Genomic DNA, 20,855 nt, shown 5'->3' on the forward strand with positions numbered 1-20,855 from the left:
AGAGATTCCATAATATCTGCTTCACAGCAAAACATTGAGCATAACATACAATATAACTTGGATCCACACAAACATAACGAGTGGAAGAAAGTTGTGCTCACTTCCTGCTCTCCGAATCCAATAGCAGTGTAGCCAACTGTAGAGAACCAGAAAACCGCCCAGGAGTGTATAAGCGACCGTAACTTATGAACATAAAACCGTAAGTTTTGATATTAGTCCGCTAGAGTACACCCATGACGGGTTTTTTTTTTTTTGCTATTTGCTTTACGTCGCACCGACACAGATATGTCTTATGGCGACGACGGGATAGGAAAGGCCTAGGAATGGGAAGGAAGCGGCCGTGGCCTTAATTAAGGTACAGCCCCGGCATTTGCCTGGTGTGAAAATGGGAAACCACGGAAAACCATTTTCAGGGCTGCCGACAGTGGGACTCGAACCCACTATCTCCCGATTACTGGATACTGGCCGCACTTAAGCGAATGCAACTATCGAGCTCGGTCCATGACGTTTCAGCGCTATGTATAGTTTATAAGATTTTCTTACTGAATGTAAAAAATGTTACATCATTCTAAAGCGGGAAAATATTTCCCGGAACGGCGTTCCGGCCCGTTCCGGTCCAACTAAACCACTGGACACAAGAAATACCACCGTCTTAGATGCCATCCATTTCATTAAGGTTGCCAGGGATTCTGTGGAACAAAACACTATTTGGAACTGCTTCAATGCAACCGACTTTTGTTATCTTCGCACTGATGACATCATGTTAGATGATTTTTCTGAGAGTGAAGAATGGCGCCGAATAGCAGGAGAGGTCACTTTCGAAACATACGTCAACGTTGATCACAATGTTCCAGTGTGTGTGTGAAACTATGACAATAGATTAAATACTTGAACAGAAGTGCAGAATGAAAGTGATGACAAACCAGATCCTGAGCCAGTTCCCATGGTGTCACAAGTGATGGAGGCAATGGACATAGTGAAGTGATCCATGTATAGTTTCAAAGCTGATGACGAAGTAAAGACTTTATTAAACAGGATGGACAGCACAATTTTTAAATTAAAACCAAGAAAGGAATCAACCATACAAATGTTTCTCAAACCAGTGTAAATATTTGTATTCTACTGTGAGGTAGGATGTATTATTAGAATTAAAGTTCATATACTGTAATTAATTTTTAAGTTGTTATTTCTATGGAGGGAGGTATAAACGGCTGAAGTAAAAAATGTCAACTTTTCAGGAGAAGCAAAACAAAGTTCAAAACAAGCTGCAAAATCCTGATATGTGACTATATGTCCCATAATATGCCATTGATATTTCATGTTATTTTTCTACAGTGTGATATCATCAGGTTGAGGTAGAATTTCATATTCGATGATATATAATGTAATTTTGTTAATCATGTATGACTTAAGACCTTTGTACAGTTTGAATAGCGACTTAAGCCCCTTCGATCATTCTAATTGTATTTATTACAATGTGCTTATGTACAATCTCCAGTTATAAAACATTGCATAAGGATAATAATAATAATAATAATAATAATAATAATAATAATAATAATAATAATAATAATAATAATAATAATAATAATAATAATAATAATTTAATCCAATGGGGCAAAGTAAAAATGAAAAACTGAAATGAAGTACACTGCCACAAATATTCACTCAGCATTGCACATCATCGGGACCAACATACTGTAGATCGGGATCTATGCACGGAGCATTACCTGTTGTTCTTAACACTGAATAGGAGTCATGGAACACAGGTGGCAGAAGTGGAAGTAGATCCAACAAGCCTTTCTTCTTTTCTACAGAAATAGGAACCACAATGCTACATCTTTATAACAGAGTTGTGGTTCGGAGACTTCTCTTCCCCCTGCGAAGGAAGCTCACTTCCTTAAAAGGATCTTCTTGAAGAGAATCTCTATAATATACACTTCCTTCTTGTTCTTTTACATATCGCAAGCACTGTACATTGTTCCACCTGAAGGGTTCAGCTTCCTTGTTAAATTTCCTGACTACTAAGGTTGTTTTCAACAAGGATGCAAAATCGTAGAAGTTGTCTTGCGTCATTTCCTTCACAGTGTTGTTCCTTACCAGTTGATCTCACAAGTTGATACCAATCGTGGTGGTGGTTTATGGGAAAGGGAAGACTTTTCTTCTTTTTCTCGATTAAGGCATGATCCACATCACACTCTATGTGTGTATGACCTGAGGTCCAAAATTTATGGTTAATCACAAGGAAATGAGGAAAACCTACCATGACCTTCTGAAATATTGCCGATACAGGAGTGTTTTTATTCTGACCACCACATGTGTCAGAATAAAATGTGACCTCTTTGACATCGTCTCGTAATGTGCTTAGTAGCTGGTACAAACACGATGCAATTTCATTGGCTCCTCTCTCTGCTGCTGTAATTTCATGCCACATAAAATGTGTGGACTTTCCTGATGCACTGTTAAATTGTATGTACACAACTGGCATATGTAAAAAGCAACTGAGGAAGAAAGAAATGGCGTTGGTAGACATTGTTGCAAGTCAAATGTGAAACATCTTTTACTTGGATCATTCCTTGCTGCATTCTTGGCGATTCTTTTGGATTCATATGCCAGATCTGCATTTTCTTGGTGGGCTTTCAACATACTTTCTGCTTCAGTTTCACTTGTAATATCTCCAATTTCCCTTCCAACTTTAATTTGCATGTTAAGGGTATCACATCTGTGACGTGTCAACTTTTGGCTTCTTAAATGAAAGATTCATGTTGTAGACCTCCCTCTCATACAGTTTTCGTGATACAGGGTTCTGTACCTTTTCACAGTACAAAGCATACGTAATGCGAAGATTTAAATGAGACGGCAGATATTTCTTATTATTGATTCTTCTCGTGTAATGACTTTCATGAGCGGGGAATGACTTCATATGTTTTCGTACTTCTTCAAGTTCTTTGTCAGTCTTTTTGTTTACTGTGGGAAGTTTCCCTGCTGATCAGGTGATGTAATACTAGATGTACTTAGTGACTTGTTTTTCAGAACACACCTAATAAACTTTTCCTTTTCATCAAGTGTTTTGCATAAACAGTCCTTACACACAGTACGTGTGGTTCCATTGATTTGAAAAAAAAAAAAAAAAAACCTCTTTAGTTATGTTCCTAGTCTTTTAGTCAACAAGCTTTCTTTTTTCGGGTAACAGCTTTTTCCTTAGTATTGGCATGTGCAGCTATAAATGCTGTCCTCTTGCCTCGGGAACCAAGATTCCCGTACTCCTTAAAAATGATAAGTAACACTTATTTCTGCATTTTGTTAATGGTTTGACTTGTCTTTCTGCAATCTCTCTTCCTCGATAGGTAGAGCACGCTTTCCCAGTATTCATTTTTAGTTTTCCTTCTTTACAATCTTTCCTTGACCATTTCTTTGATATATCAGTTGAACTAGGCCCGTTCTACACTTTCCCTTTCACAACCTGCCGTGTCGTCGTTTCTAGGAACAACAGGTGAAAGAGCTTGACTGTTATATTCTCCATTTCCTACTTCAGCATAAGTTTCTTCCTCTATGCTTTTTGAACAAGAAGCAATAGGTAAGCACTGAAATTGCTTATATTATTACGTCCGGAATGCGTTTTTACACTTCTTTTAGCCAACATATCAAGGTCCAATAATATTGGTGTATCACTCTCAATATCTTCTTCAAAATTCACTTCACTCCCCTTTTCAACTTGTCTATCAAGTCTTTTATTCTTACACTTCACATAGACACTGCTTTGACTCTCTTCAAATGAGATCTACGGTTTATCCATCTCGCTATCATCTTGCATTTCATCAAACATGGTTGGAAACTCTACATTGCAATGCACTGACAACGGTGTACTTGATTTTTCTGTTTCACTTTCACAAATTTCTTCCATGTAGTTCAATAATTCAGAGTCCATTTGTGGAGAAGATGAAGAGCTCATGTCGTCAACATTCACGTCTGAAACAGTGATCGTAATACCTAGCACCAGTATTCAACATATATTATGACAACAAGTCATATTATTGACATGAGAGTTATCTCATAAGCTGGCAAGTCTACAGAGGAAAAAGCAATTCTATTGTTTACTTGTCATTGCGGCAACATTACACGATATTGTCATGTGGGACAATAAATTTTTATTTGTGAATGGTATGTTAGGTTATGTTATAGAATAGTAAGTTAAATTGGTTAGGTTAAAACTAGAAGAATGGTCCTAATAATCATACGGATTCGTTAATGTACTCTAGTGGGATCAAGAATTTACATTTAAACAAGTACAAGTTCCTTTGAAAGGTACTAACCTCCTTTCTCATTTGCTCTCTTCACTTCCTTCAATGCCATGTTTAAAATTCTCATGCTACATTCTCCCATGCCTTACAAATAAAATACACACTAATGTGGCATTGAATTGCGTAAAAATTGACAGTGTATCTTCAAAATATCATCAGTCACAAGACAGCACAGAACCACCAAACAGAACTAGCTGCAGAATTACAGGCTGATCAACATGAGTCCTCACTGCAACAGCTAGTAGATTATCCAAAGAGTTAAACATTTAGTTTCAACTGATGTCATTTTACCCGATGTCTCGTTGGCTGAATGGTCAGCGTACTGGCCTTCGGTTCAGAGGGCGCCGGGTTCGATTCCCGGCCGGGTCAGGGATTTTAACCTTCATTGGTTAATTCCAATGGATCGGGGGCTGGGTGTTTGTGCTGTCCCCCACATCCCTGCAACTCACACACCGCACACAACACTATCCTCCACACAATAACACACAGTTACCTACACATGGCAGATGTGTAGGCTGCACTCGGCTAGAAATAGCCACACGAAATAAATTTTACCCGATGGCCAGAATTCTGAAATCAGTTATGATTGAACTAAAACACAAGACAGTATTCAGTTTAACTTGGGTGTTACAATTATCTGATATATTCTGATTTATAATCAATGCACACGCCAGTTCTTGTGATCTAAAGGCCATGGAATGACTTATGCCCTTTAGATCACATTGCAAATCCTAATATAGAATGGTCAAAAGGCCATATGTTGACTTAAGGCCTTTATACCAGCCTTCAATTTGAGATACTGACTTAGGTCTTCTATATCAGGGTCTAAAACACTGTCTTCTAATCCGTACTGACTTACGCCCTTTATACCACTTGAAAGAGCTCATTGTTCTGAGCAGAACAGTGTTAAAAACCAAAAATCGATTTTTTTTTCTTTGACTTAAGAGCCCTTTATACTGCCCTCTATAGATTTATTCCCCCTGCACGTTACTGACAAACCTATGTTTATGCTGTGACTGTAGTATGCATGAAACGAATTCTTAAGATCGGCAATTTTACGCGCACGTCAATGACATGCTTTTTTAAAATTATTTTTACACATTGTAAATAAGTATAGCATTTTTGGTAGTACATTTTCTCGCTTTTGACGTCCAATTTTTTTCAGTCCCATCAAAAACGTACTAACGAAGTTCCACTGTATAAGTTTTTAGCTGGAGATGTTCCAACCCAGAGGAACGAAACATGTACTAATCTTTCAGTCAATCAACTAGATTTTAAGCAAGAGTATGTTTGTAATCACATAAACTAGCTATTGAACAAAAAGTATTGCAAGGTGGGATTCTTCCTTTAACCTTAACCCTAGTTGAATTACAATGCCAATACAGAACGATGTAGCACTATTTGAACACAGAACGAGTTTTGGCAAATGTTTGTACTTGTAAAACATCTACAGCACATTATCTCCAGGGTTAGACGTTTATTTCCGACTTTTTTCGATTGTATTGCTGAACAGGTTTTTGGCACTTCCCACAGGGCACTATATATACTCTCTTTCCAACTAGAGAATAAAGTAAGCGTATGTGACTTCAACTGCTTCACACTTCTTTCCTTTTTGGTCTGCCCAGAAAATAGTCCATTTCTAAATTTTAAAATACGAGTTGTTTCTGAAAGTTTGAAATTTAAGGTATGAAATATAAGCGTTTTATCGATTTAAAATTATATTATTGTACCAAGCTTCTCGTCAATAACTTCAATATTCAATATCTGCTTGCAGCAATCCCTATTTATCTCGTGTCAGTAGATGTCAGCTGTGAGGAAAGCCACGCACGATTGCACAACCTTGAGTCAGTTCATTTCAACCGTGCGTCAATTGCTGGTGTTGTAAAGCATAAACGAGGGAAGAGTGGAGAAAAGACTATTGTCTTAAACATATTTAATAAGTTTATGGAAACATAAACATAGCAGTTCAAGTGATTACATTGTGAAATTAATATCCAAGTTGACCGGTGTGTCTGTTTCAAGTGCGTACAGTGCGTGGAAAGAATTTTCTACTACCGGCCATGTTAGCACACCAGGTAAAAAGAGGCCATGTGTTAGAAGTGTTTTGGATGCGGAGTGCGATGAATTTGTTCGTTCTGCTATCTGCAGGAAAGTGCACATATTTTTTAAAAACAATGAACTCCCTACGATTAACAAAGAGTTATCGGCTGTTAATTCTGATTCTGAACTCCTAGATTTAAAAAAAACCTCCCTTCACATGCTACTGAAAGAAACATGTTTCGAGTTCATCAGTAGAAATTGAAACAGCATCGTAGTGGACAGAGATGATTTTATGTTGTAGCATTGGCATTGTAGATACGAGAATTTAGACAACAGGGGCAAAAATTATACTATTTGCACGAGACATGGATTAACGAAGGACATACAACATCAAAGGCATGGCGAGACACTACTGTAAAGTCAAAGAAACAGGCATTTCTTTCGGGTTTAAGCACAGGGCTAAAAAATCCAACAGGGAGGGGTCAGCGACTGATAGTGTTACACACTGGAAGTGATGACTTTTGTGGAAGGTGGTGATCTTCTGTTAGAGTCTAAAAAATGCGGAGACTATCACGATGAAATGACTGGTAACGTATTTAAATTGTGGTTTGAAACAAAGCTGATGCCTGGTAGTGTTATCCTGTTAGACAATGCTCCTTATCACAGTGTGAAGTTAGAATGTATCCCAAACAAATCCTGGAAGAAAGCTGAAGTAATTTCATGGGTGAGAAGTAAAAACATAACACGCGTCGGAGGACTTAATAAAACCAAATTGCTGGAAGTGGTGAAGACTCGCAGGCCTCGGTTCGAGAAATATGTAATAGATGATTTAGACGAACAAGTGGGCCATACTGTACTCAGACTGCCCCCCATACAGCTGTTAATTAAACCCAATAGAGATGGTGTGGAGCCAGATCAAACGTTATGTTGCCAGCCTTAACATCACTTACAAACTTTTTGATGTGCGTTTGAAGTTTCTCTTTTCAATCTGCTTATGATAAGTGACGGGCAGAATTGAATATTTAATGCATTGGGGAACATTTGAGAATCGATACTTACATCTGAAAGGAGCCTCCGTGGTTCAAATCCTGGTCACTCCATGTGAGATTTGTGCTGGACAAAGTGGAGGCGGGACAGGTTTTCCTCCGGGTACTCCGGTTTTTCCTGTCATCTTTCATTCCAGCAACACTCTCCATTCTCATTTCATAGCATCTATCATTCATTAATAAATCACTTTGGGAGTGGCGACCCCATCGTACTAACAGCCTATATCTGCTTCATTCATTACATCCCTGACCCGGTCAATGACTGGTAAACAGGATGTAGGTTTTAATTTTTTTCATTTTCACTTACATCTGAAACCATATTCTCGAGTTCAACATTTAAAACCTTTAAAAGTTGATGTAGGCCTAATTTACGCAGTAAAAGATTTCCAAAAACTTACTACACACAGTATTCTGCTGACCAAATTACAATGGAAGATCAAAAAGGATGGATTTTGCCACCATGTTGGGTGCTTTTGTATTTGATGTGCTTTATTTGATTACATTAGAGAAATAAAAACTACTTATGATCAATTGTTGTTTGGCTTGGTGTAATTTATTAGACTTTTCGATAAGCGTGGCTGATCAAAGTTGCTGACATGCAAGAGATTTTCACAGGAAACTAAGTGTCCGGTAAAACTGAATGTAAAGTATCGAGATTTTTAACTCATAATTAATGTGCGAATTGCCCCAGAGGAGTGCGACAGGCTTTGGCAGCCGGGACAATTCCTATTCTTTACCGGGTGAGTTGGTCGTGCAGTTAGGGGTGCGCAGTTGTGAGCTTGCATCTGGGAGATACAGGATTCGAACCCCACTGTCGGCAGCCCTGAAGATGGTTTTCTGTGGTTTCCCATTTTCACACCAGGCAAATGCTGGGACTGTATCTTAATTAAGGCTACGGCCGCTTCCTTCCCACTCCTAGCCCTTTCCTATCCCATCGTCGCCATAAGACCTATCTGTGTCGGTGCGACGTAAAGCAACTACCAAAAAAAATTCCTATCCTCGCCGCTAGATGGGGGCTTCATCCATCCCATTCCTGACCTGGTCGAATGACTGGAAACAGGCTGTGGATTTTCATTTTTCAATGAATGTGTGAAGCTGGCTGCATGGTCTAGCTTGCCTGCCTCTTACCCGGAAGCCTTGGGTTCGATTCCTGGCCACACCAGGCATTTTTACCTGGATATGAGGGCTGGTTCTAGGTCCACTCAGCCTACGTGAATACTGTTAACTGAAGAGCTATCTAATTGTGAGATGGCAATCCCAGTCTAGAGAGCCAGGAATAATGGCCAAGAGGATTTGTCACACTGACCAAGCATCACCCCATAATCTGCAGACCTTAGGGCTGAGCAGCAGTTGCTTGGTAGGCCAAGGTCTACTAAGGGCTATAGTTTGGTTTATTTTTGGAGTGTTTATTATATTATAATTATACATATTTAATTATTGTGATGTTTAGCCAAATTGTTGATGGTTTTTTAATTCGTTCCCGGATTTTCCATTTCCCATATTGTACATGTTTTTGCGCGGTCCCCCCAAAAACGTAGAATCGAGGCTCCACTGTATTGTAGATCTGTGAATATACTACAGTCCTCAAAGTAATCTCCAGCGGCATCCAGTACCTGTTCTAATGTGTCTCCAGTTGCGTAATACCCTGGCGGTAAAAGTCGTGGTTTTTGATATCTGAAGAAATTTTTTTTCAGTTTTGACTCAGTTAATTTATAACCATTATGTTCTGTTACCAAGTTTTATTTTTAAGGCAGTTCATATATTTATTTATTCAAAAATTGGTTTTGGCAGACTGAAGAACCTAACAGTTATATAAAGAATTTACAAAATATCTCTCTGTGGTGCAGGTGAAGTGACCATTTCTTCAGAAACTTGGAAGTGTGGGGCAAGTTGACCACACACACGTTTCGCTGCTGTCTTCTTCTACAGCCTCCTGCAAGCCTTCGTAATTCAGCACCTGGGAGCGGCCATTGTGGGGAGTATGAGGTGTCAGAATCATCCAACTTGAACTATGCGAATCAGCGCCTGGCAGTGCGTTTATGTATAGCAGTCTCCCCAAAGGCTTGGCACATGCAGTGACTTGATTCAGCTGCAAACAGCCCCAAACCATCTGCATTGAGACCTTTATCTATGCTGCAACTCGAGCTAAAACTGCTGTAACTGCAAGCTTCACATTTAAAGGCCATGGACAAAGAACCACCTCCTTGTCTGGCAGTGTTCCTGCCATGTGCCATACTTTCACCAGCATCAGTGAGCTTGTCCTCTTCACAATGTGGAAAAATGGACAAAAATTTATTGGTTACAGTTACCTTGTAAATCACAATCAAGATAATGCTTCACTTGGCAGATTGTAAAAACAGATGCGAGAGCTTGATCCATACTTATCCCAAAAATTCCAAGTATAAGAATACTTATTGCTTTTTATGATTTAAGCATATATAAAGTTATCAACAAGCTTTATTGCCAATATTTCAATAAACAATATAAAAACATACCTCTCTCTTTCTCCTGTTCCATAAAATCACAAACTGTATTACCCCAGTGCACTTCACCGAGTGAAAGAATACTACCAGCGTAAAAAAGCATCCTTTCAGTAGTTGTGGTTTTACCTGGAAGAAAGAAAAGAAAAAAAGTTTATGACAACTTACTCTTTATCAAATCAAGCGTGGAGAAACACTATTCTGATATATTATTGAAAAACATCAAAACAAAAGTTATTGAACTTGAAATGACAGAAAATTAGAAACTTAAAACAATATTACACAGTTAAACAGTAAGAAAATAAGTTGAGCACACAGTGAGTTCAGTATTTTTTGTAGATATTCCTCACATACACAAAGTTGTGAGAGAGTCCTGTATAAATAGGGCTGTTTATGACACTAACATGAAGATTGCAAGCCAGTGTACACATTTTTTTTTAAACTGACGATTTTGCAATAGAAAAGTTCACCAAGCATGTGATGCATCATGCACCGAAAGAAACTCTTAAAGTAGAAAAATGGGCAGAATTGACAAATATTTGAATGTTTAATATAAAACTGTAGTACCCAAGCGAAAAGCTCTCATTTTTCTTTGCTAGTGATTTAACGTAACACTAACACACTGAAGGTTTTCAGTGACACAAGGAGAGGAAAGGGATAGGACTGGAAAGGAAGCAGCCATAGCTTTAATTAAGGTACAGCCCCAGCATTTGTCTGATATGAAAATGGGATATCAGGGAAAACCAACTTCAACTGACGGTGGGTTTTGAACCCGCGATCTCCCGAATGCAAACTCGCAGCTACGTGAACCTTACCACATGGCCAACCCACACAGCAAGGAAAATGTCCCATATAGCCTCGCATATTAGACCCCATTTTTATGTACTTCCATAGCAGCAAAAAGTTAGGGGGGAGGAGGCTCCCATTTTGTGCAGTGAATACATGACTTCTGGCTGTAAAGAACTATAAATTGTACATGTATGTATTCTACATTATTCTTTAACAAATTTAACATTGCATTCTGAATCTTAATGGCTACCATCATTCGAAGGCAGTATTTCTAAATTTAAAAAAATTGAAAACAATAAATGGCAAACACGGAGCCTCCGTGGCTCAGACGGCAGCGCGTCGGCCTCTCACCGCTGAATACCGTGGTTCAAATCCCGGTCACTCCATGTGAGATTTGTGCTGGACAAAGCGGAGGCGGGACAGGTTTTCCTCTGTGTAGTCTGGTTTTCCCTGTCATCTTTCATTCCAGCAACACTCTCCATTCTCATTTCATAGCATCTATCAGTCATTAATATATCACTTTGGGAGTGGCGACCCCATCGTACTAATAGCCTATATCTGCTTCATTCAATCCATCCCTGACCCGGTCAATGACTGGAAAACAGGTTGTAGGTTTTCATTTTCATTTTCAAATGGCAGACACATGACTTTTGGGCCTACATACACTGTAACTATAATCATTTGGTTTTAATCACTCTTATATCACATAATTCATTTCATCTCATTAACTCCTCATATGAGGCTGACATCAGGAAGGGCACCCGGCCGTAAAAATCCGCTAAGAAGTTTAATCTCACTTCATATCTGCCGCCATACAGAATATATATATATATTTTAAATCGGCACCGTTGCTGACGGGGGCCGGGCTACTTACTAATTCATCACACTCCATGTCCAAAACACTTCTCACAGATGGTCTCTTTTTACTCGGATAGTAATACGGCCGACGGTGGATAATTCTTTTTGTGCAATGTAAACACTTGAAACACACACCGGTGAACAATGATGAGTCGTGCGTTCGTGATCTCCGCAGCTCCTACAGCTAGCAAATAAATAGGGGATTTCTGCGAGCAGATATTGGATGATAGCTGGGTGAGGTTGGATTGTTCTGCTCACAATCTGACCAATCCCTTTCCTACTTGTCCAGGGTTGCTTGTCTGTCGGGTCTTGAGGCGCATTCCTGTTCCCGATCCCATCCCCCCTCAATCCAGAATGGGCTGGAGCTAGTTTTTCCAATGCCAGACTGGGGCATTATTTTGTCCTTCAGCTATACCGTACTTCCACACTGGTAGCATTTCCTATCCGAGCTGGTCTCTTCCGTGGCTTTACTCTCGTGTTCTTCTTCCAACTGGGTGATGATTCTACGCAGATCATCAAAGGATATCGTGGAGGATGAACGTGCTAGCTCTCATGCCGATGGGTTTTGCATCAGTCAGTAGCTTCCTTTTCAGAGCTCTCACCCCTTCAGAATTAAACCTAGCAAGGAATTCCCTCTTGAAACCAGCCCAGTTTAAGCCCTTCAAGTTATTCCACCAAATAACGGCTTGCCCCTTTAACTGAGGTGTGACGAGTTGAACGAAGATGTCCTCCAGTAGATTAGTCCTTCCTAGTAGACTGACCAATCCCTCAAAGAAGCTAGTCGGGTTCATTTCCAGTCACCCGTGAAATTCCGGGAGTCTCTTTCCTATTTGTCCAGGGCTAGGTGTCCTGTATTGCCGGTTAGGTTTGAGGGGGTTCAAGGCATGGCGATAGGTCCTGTTCGATTTAATCTATCTTCTACCGCATGAAGGATGGTCTCTCTCATATTCTGTACATTTCCCTTGATGGTCGAAATCTGGTTTTCTAACCTTCCTTCAATGGCAGAAATATGGCTCCCAAAATTTCCCTCAATGGCAGAGGTACGACTACCAAAATTTCCCTCAACGGTAGAAATTCTGCCCTCAACCTGTTGTTTTAGGCCAAAAACCTGGTTTTCCACCTCCTCCTTGAGGTTTGAGATGTCCCCTTCCAGCTGGTTTACCCTACTATTGATCTGCTCAACCTGTGCCAGTTTTGACCTGATGTCCGATACCTGCTGTGTTAATTGATTGATGACATCACTAATTTGGGAACCGAGCTGCGAAATTTTATCATCTACGGTTGAAATTTTTGATTTTAGGCACTGATCTACTTTGTAAACCTGTGTGTACACTTGAGATATTTGTCTGGTTAAAACTGTATTAGCTTCATAAATCTTGTCATCTACCTTCGAAATTTGTTCAGAAATCTGTTCTGTTAAGGTGGAATTAACTTGTGAAGTAACGCCTGAAATTTCGTCATATACTTTCAAAAGTTGTTCTGAAATCTGTTAAGGTGGAATTACTTGTGAATTAACGGCTGAAATTTTGTCATTTACTTTCGAAATTTGTTCTGTTAAGGTGGAATTGAGTGTCTGTATCATGCTCATTAGGTTGGGACACATTGCGGTCACATTTACCTCATCTTCCGATGGCGAGTCCGGTTGTTTGTACTCCTCGATAAAAAGTCATCTTTGATTTTCACCTATTTCAATGAGGCCTTCTTGTAGCCGTGCCTTCAATATTCTCTTATTGTCGTTCATCGTAAGATTTTGTTTTGCAAGTTCGTCTTGAACTTGTTTTAGAGACATATTTTCCAGCATCACTTGCATTTTGCTCTGATTTCGACTTACATTCTTATTCACTACCGAAAATTATTCTGAAGTCCTGTCACATGGTCCCCACTGTCGTAACTACAAAGATGCACACATGAGATGCTGTCAACTGTGTACACTATTTTATTTACAAATTATATACATGTTACACATACATACACTAATGAACTGCTATCTTGACAAAACACTGCTACGAAGAAGAAGAAGAAGAAGAAGAAGAAGAAGAGGAAGAATAAGAAGAAGAAGAAGGATGAGAAGAAGAAGAAGAGGAGGAGGACTGCCACATTAGCCTGTCAACCAACTACCAACACAACAAAATCACAACATGAGTTCACACACTTGACTAATGACTTTCACTAGCAACTCTCAATAACAACTCAACTCCAATTCCCAAGACCGTCTCATACATACCTTGCCTGGCCAGGCTTCTAGAAAGGTATGACACAACATGTTTTCTCGTAATTTTCCTAGTCTCCAATAATGTATGTACAAATGAACAGAATGTTCTATACAACTCTAGTGACAAAGATGCATTGTTCTGGATTATTACCATGTGTTTCACAACATTACATTGGATTTATACATCATATTTACAGGTAATTATATATAGGGGAGAGTGGGGCAGTTTCATACAGGGGTAGTTTCATACAGTTTTAAATTTCCCACCTTTAAGGGTAGAGAGTGCCATCTTTTTTATTCTTATTAACTCCTTTTGACTTCATCTACTTCCTATGCAAGTTGTAGCTTCATAGAATCTGTTGACGAGAAGCTGTGCTGAAAAGTTTAATTTTTGTGATTTTAAAAAAAATCTTCATGCTGTGAAATAGTTAGGTAAGTCTTTTGATTCACTGTGTTTGATTCTGAAATAAGTTTCACATCATACTACACTCTTTACTGCAACTTATGTATAAGTTACAGTAGTCTCCATAACTTATGAAAAGCCAGATGGCAAGATTAGTAAAATAACTGCCTATGGGGCACTTTCATACAATGGTTTGGGGCACTTTCATACACCCCCTTATATCTATTTTTAAAGCAAACAAGGATATAATTGGGGCTCCTAGGCCTAGTGGGTGGGTTGCAGGAACATCTTTTCTTGAAATCATCAAGCATCTCCAAAAGATATGCAAGTCTTCTAAAAGGATGATCCCGTATTTGTCTTGTTCGACAAATTCGGTCCATTTAAGACCAGATGCAGGCAAACATTTAATACATGGATCTATGAAAATCCAGGAAGGACCTTATCAATTTATAACATACCATAACTGACAAATGTACCATTCAGTCAGTCATTTTTCAAGATCAACATTGTGTCTTCATTCAGGAAGACCGGACTTTGGTCTCCAAATCATTTTGTCTTTACTGACAGACTTTGCTGCATCTTTGACAACAGATCGCCCATGCCCTTCACAGGATTGCACAAAAATTTCTACATCTTCAGATCCTGCCCATCATGAGGAAGTCATGTCCAAGAACCATCCAGTAACATACCCACTTCAGCTTCTCCCACTTCCACGCCAACACCCAATTCCAAGGCAACCCTCAAAAACCTACAATTACACCAGAATATATCCACCCTTACCCCAAAGCAAATCCTATAACACTTAAAGACCCTGGACGAGCTAAAGGAAAGTCAAGAATTCTGACTACCACCACTCCTGAAAAAGAAAGATTAGAGGAAATGATGAAGCTTAAGAATAAAACGAAAAGAAAGCCAAACAAGATGACATCCTCGAATCTCCCTAGACGAAAATTATTTAAATCTGGCAAGGAATCTGTAGGCTTCAATTCTTCAAGCAGTGAAGAAAGTGTTGCTGTAACAAGTGGTGAAAGTGAACTTGAGTTTAGTGACCAAGATGTTGACTTACCGCTGCTTGATAAAAGCAGTGATATTGAGCTTAATGACTTCGTTCTGGTTGAGTTTGCAACAAAAAGAACAAAGAAATACTTCGTTTGTCAAGTTGATGAGAAAATGAATGATTCAGAGTTTCTCAAACTTTTCACGTACAAATTATAAAAAGAAATTTGTTTTCCACGAAAAGAAAGATGTCAGTGAAATTTCTCGGGCTGATATTTACACTAAATTTCCACAGCTTACCATGGATGGAGGAACAGCTCGAGCAATTTCCTTAACTTTTTCTGTAGATCTGACTGAATTCAGTTTAGGATAGGCTAGTGGTGTTTTTGTATGTATAAAAGCATGTTTTGTCAATATTGTAGAACATGTATGAAAGTGCCCCTGCAATGTATGATACTGCCCCATGTTGGGGTACTTTCATACAAATTACATGTTTATAAATATTTTTAAATTGTTTTACAGGAATTAACTAAATGAGTAATTACGTGAGTCCACCTTGTTTCTAATATAACAATGTTTGTGTAACACTTGTTTTTAGCCATTTAGATTGCAAAATACAGCCACTAAATCTTCTTAAGTGTTAATAGGTAGAATGTGTATGAAACTGCCCCACTCTCCCCTATACTATACTACTATATATACACCACTATATACACTATATATACTATTAATTAAGTGTTCTTACATTAAATAAAGTCATATTAATATACATACAGCAGACGTGTCATGACATAATCTCACATGTTTTGTTACACAAGACAGATCATACAACACACAAATAGCAAATGATACGACCACGATTTATACCAAATAAAATCTGTACATAACAACGTGAATAATAATAATAATAATAATAATAATAATAATAATAATAATAATAATAATAATAATAATAATAATAATAATAATAATAATAACAACAACAACAACAACAACACCACCTACTAACCGAGCTTGATATTTCCACTATTTACCCATGGGTTTAGAGAACTGTTTTCAAGTTATACCAGTCCATTACACCTGCATCAGGTGGACAAAGGAAGTGTGAAGAGGTCGAAATCATGTGGTTTTGTTTTCCCTACTTTACTCTCTGGTTGGAAAGTGTTTTTTTTTACTTACTTTATTGGAACAAGTTATAAAGGCTTAAATAAAAAATATAAACAGTATCTACATAAATTAGTAAATACAAATTATAAATAGTACATGAATCAGCAAATAAAAATCCACAGCTTAAAGGTTGTTTTGCTATCCTTGTGTGCTCTATAAAACAAAACAAAAACAATCTGCACTAAAGGCAGAAAAAATTAAAATGAAGAGATAATGATAAATAACATACTGAGTGTGCTGCTTGTCTATAATGTCAAACTACAGGCCTATGTGACCTTGACCTCTGATTGTAAGTATTGGAATCATGCGAACCAGTTTAACATCAACTTTATCCTATATTGTGCTACGTGTCAATAATCCAATAGGCAATACTTCGGACACTCTGGTAGAAGACTTGAAATCAGATAAAAAGAACATGGAAATGCAATTACATAAACAAAGAAAATACTCAACAATAGGAGAACATGTGCAGGAATAGTCACAAATTTACCGATATGAAAAAGATATGAAGGTTTTGCATACGGTCAAGAATGGCAAATTTATGAACAATTTGGAAAGAGTATGGATTTATTTGGCACAAAAAAGAAATAGTGAATTAAATTTAAATGAACTGCAGAATGAAGAGAATGTATTGTTTAAGTTAGTAAGAAAATGTATAAGGAACAAGAGAAGAAAGTAAAAGAAAACTATGAATGCCACAAAACAATGACATCACACCCTTCCCCCATCTGCTTCCCCTCCTGTTACGAGTAACAAGAAACAGTAGTACTCATGATTCCCCGTCAACACGCTTGTCTTCCCCCGTCACAACCATCACTCTGTGACAAGGTCATACATGTTTTGAACTGTGAGGCAGGTAAGACATAGTGCACAAACATAATATTTAATCATCAGTGACACAGGTGTAGAATATATTGGAAGTGGAAAGTGTTTCTAGTGGATTTTATTTGTAAATCTTTTAAGTAGTATTTTTTTTTGCTATGGGCTTTACGTCGCACCGACACAGATAGGTCTTATGGCGACGATAGGATAGGAAAGGCCCAGGAGTTGGAAGGAAGCGGCCGTGGCCTTAATTAAGGTACAGCCCCAGCATTTGCCTGGTGTGAAAATGGGAAACCACGGAAAACCATTTTCAGGGCTGCCGATAGTGGGCATCGAACCTACTATCTCCCGGATGCAAGCTCACAGCCGCTAAGTAGTATTTACTGTATGTTCTAGAATATTTTATTTGTATCCCATATAACTACCTAACTTCTACAGTGTAAATATTTTTTTGTAATGTATTGTATTTGTAACTAGTAGATTGCATTTCTATATTTACTGGAACAGTCCAGAAAGTTTGTGCCTCAAAATTTGGAACAGGGTGTGTTGGCCTTTGTTATTTACCCATTTGAGAAATATGTTCGTACTATTCTGGAAATGGAAGAATCGCGATCGTTTGTGTTAGAGAAAATGGTTCAAAGATCGCGACCGCTGAAAGAGTTGTGATTGGTCAATCCGGGTAAGCTCCTGTGTATTGATTGGCTACTCCAAGGCCAGAGTTCCCTTTAAAAGGGGTTAGGCAGCATTTCGTGAGAGGTTTTAAGTCTCTGAGCCGTCGTGGTCTTGGCCTGCCGAAGTTTTTGACGTCGTGAACGTCTCCTCGGTACCAGCATGGGCAGCCTTGGGGTAAGCGCTGTTGCTTTCTGTCCGGTTTTAAGTTCCATTTAGTTTTCGTTGGTGTGTCACAGGAGTTTGCCCTAATCGCCACTCTAAAATGTGATAGTATTTTGTGCTTCCTCTTACCTTCAAGATTGTATTTGTGGAATTTGTTTTGTACTGAGGTGTATTTGCTTAAACTCTTTGAACTTAAGGCAAAGCTCTTGTCTAGGAACATGTAAAACTATATTTGTCTAAGATCGTGTATATCGTGTATAGTGTGTGTCTAGATTTGGTGTACTGGCGAATTTGTTTAGGAAGTTAATTTGTATTGCCGATTTTGTAAATAATATTTTGAAAACAAGTGATCACTGTTGGGTTTTTGAATGACCGCAACCTTCGCACCTCCACGGCCCTTGGTAAGGTTTCCCAGTTTCCTTTCCACTTTCCGGGTTTATTACCATCAAAGTTGATGAATTTGGGACTTACCTTAAATCACAATTCAATTGTTGGATAAGTGAAGGGAGTAATGTGGATACACTTTGGGCTAAATTTGAAGGAATCATTTGGGAAGGAGAGAAGAGATTTGTACCTGTTAAGAAGGGTAAAATGACCTCAGACCCTGTTTATTACACAAGGGAAATAAGAAAATTAAAAAGAAAATGTAGAATAGTAAACAGGAAAATCAAAGAGGGTCAGGAGAGTAGAGATACTAGAAAACAGCTAATGAGGAAACTGAATAGAGTTAAAAAGGAAGCAAAAGAGAATTATATGAATGGCATACTTCAAGAGGGTAATGACCACAAAGGGAAATGGAAAAAGCTGTATTCATATATCAGGAATCAAAAAGGAAAAGGAATCCAAATTACTACAATGGTGGGAGAAGGGGGTGAACACTATTTAACAGATACTGAAAAAGCAAACCTATTTAGCAGGGAATTCAGAGATTCAGTAGATGATTGTCAGGAGTTGGAAACCGAAACAGAAGATAAAGAGGGAGAGACACATAGGGAAATAAGAAGCTTCTCATTCACAAATTAAGATATTTTCAGAGAAATCCAACTGCTTCAGCAAGGAAAAGCAGCAGGAAGTGATCAAATTACTGGGGAGGTATTAAAGACAATGGGGTAGTACATAGTGCCTTATTTAAAATTTCTCTTTGACTATGTCATAAATAATAGAGTAATACCAAAGGAATGGAAGGAATCTATAATAATACCAATTTATAAAGGAAAGGGTGATAAAAGGAAACCAGAGAACTACAGACCAATCAGCCTGACTGGTACAGTTTGTAAAATACTGGAGAGTTTAATATCAAAGTACATCAGAGGGATATGTGATAATATAAAATTGGTTCATGAGGAGCCAGTATGGATTTAGAAAGAAATTTTCTTGTGAGGCACAACTGGTAGGATTTCAGCAGGACAATTGTATTCAGGTCAGTTAGACTGGATAGCCATAGATCTTTCCAAAGCCTTTGATAGAGTGGAACATGGAATATTATTAAAGAAATTGGAGGGAACAGGACTGGACGTAAGGGTTACACGTTGGATAAAAACATTTCTAAATGCAAGGGTTCAGAAAGTCAAAGTAGGAAATAATGTATCGCAGGAAGAGAAAGTTTGGAAGGGAATTGCACAGGGTAGTATAATCGGTCCATTACTTTTTTAATATACGCAAATGATTTAGGGAACAATATAACATCAAAAATAAGATTGCATGCAGATGACATAATTGTTTATAGGGAAATAAATAACATTGAGGATTGTTCAGAATTACAAAGGTACCTTTAAAGTATCCAAAAATGGGTTGAAGAAAATAATATGAAGGTTAATGGAGGCAAATCAACTGTTACAACTTTTACAAACAGGAGCTTTAAAACTGAATTTGAATATATTTTGGATGAGGTAGTTATCCCAAAAGATGGCAAGTGCAAATACTTAGGTGTGAGATTTGAAAGTAATTTGCACTGGAAGGGTCATGTTGATGACATTGTTGGGAAAGCATACAGATCGTTACATGTCATAATGAGGCGACTTAAAGGATGCAACAAAGAATTAAAAGAAAAAAGTTACGTAAGTATGGTTTGTCCATTATTGGAATATGCAAACAGTTTGGGATCCTCACCAAGAATACCTAATAAAAGAAATAGATAGTGTGCAGAGGAAAGCAGCAAGATTTGTAACAGGGGATTTCAGGAGAAAGAGTAGTGTATCAGAAATGTTAAAGGAACTTGTGTGGGAAACTTTAAGTAAGAGAAGGGAGAAAACTAGACTTATAGGATTATATAGAGCCTATACAGGAGAAGAAGCATGGGGAGATATCCGTGAGAGGCTTCAGTTGGAAAATAATTATATCGGCAGGACTGACCACAAATATAAAATTAGAAGGAATTTTAGCAGAAGCGATTGGGGTAAATTTTCATTCATTGGGAAGGGTGTGAAGGAGTGGAACAGTTTACCAGGGGTAGTGTTTGATCCTTTTCCAAAATCTGTACAGATATTCAAGAAGAGAATAAACAGCAACAGAGAAAATAAATGAAGTGTTAGAGGGCATTCGACCAGTGCAGGTTATTGTAAATAAAAAAAATGTGTGTGAATAAATTAATTCCTTCCCCTGGTCTAAGGAGTTTGGACAGCCAAAGTAGGGGACTGCCTGCAGGGGTGAAGTACAGTGGGGACTTCGAAGGCCCTGGGACCGCTACAGTAGCTGTGAAGGCCCTTCAGGAACACTGAAAAGTGGTGGCAAAAGGGGCTCTGGTTAAGACGCAGCAGGTAGTTATGCTACTTAGGTTCCAGAACGGGTAAAAAATAAATAAATAAATAAATAAATAAATAAATAAATAAATAAATAAATAAATAAATAAATAAATAAGTAAAGTAAATGCGATGTAAAGTTTAATCTTATAACAGTTGTATAATATCA

General features: G+C 38.2%; 1 protein-coding gene across 2 annotated transcripts in view; it reads right to left on the reverse strand.

Moving 5' to 3' along the window:
* mRRF2 (mitochondrial ribosome recycling factor 2) overlaps window positions 1–20,855 on the reverse strand; it is a 370,843-nt gene that overhangs the window by 326,930 nt on the left and 23,058 nt on the right. For both annotated transcript variants that reach the window (XM_067139519.2, XM_067139520.2), the window contains exon 3: window positions 9,883–9,996. In XM_067139519.2, coding sequence (XP_066995620.2) covers window positions 9,883–9,996 — 114 coding nt within the window. The remainder of the gene's footprint in view (window positions 1–9,882; window positions 9,997–20,855) is intronic.

This window comes from Anabrus simplex, chromosome 2, assembly GCF_040414725.1.
Source record: "Anabrus simplex isolate iqAnaSimp1 chromosome 2, ASM4041472v1, whole genome shotgun sequence".
NCBI classification, from domain to species: Eukaryota; Metazoa; Arthropoda; class Insecta; order Orthoptera; family Tettigoniidae; genus Anabrus; species Anabrus simplex.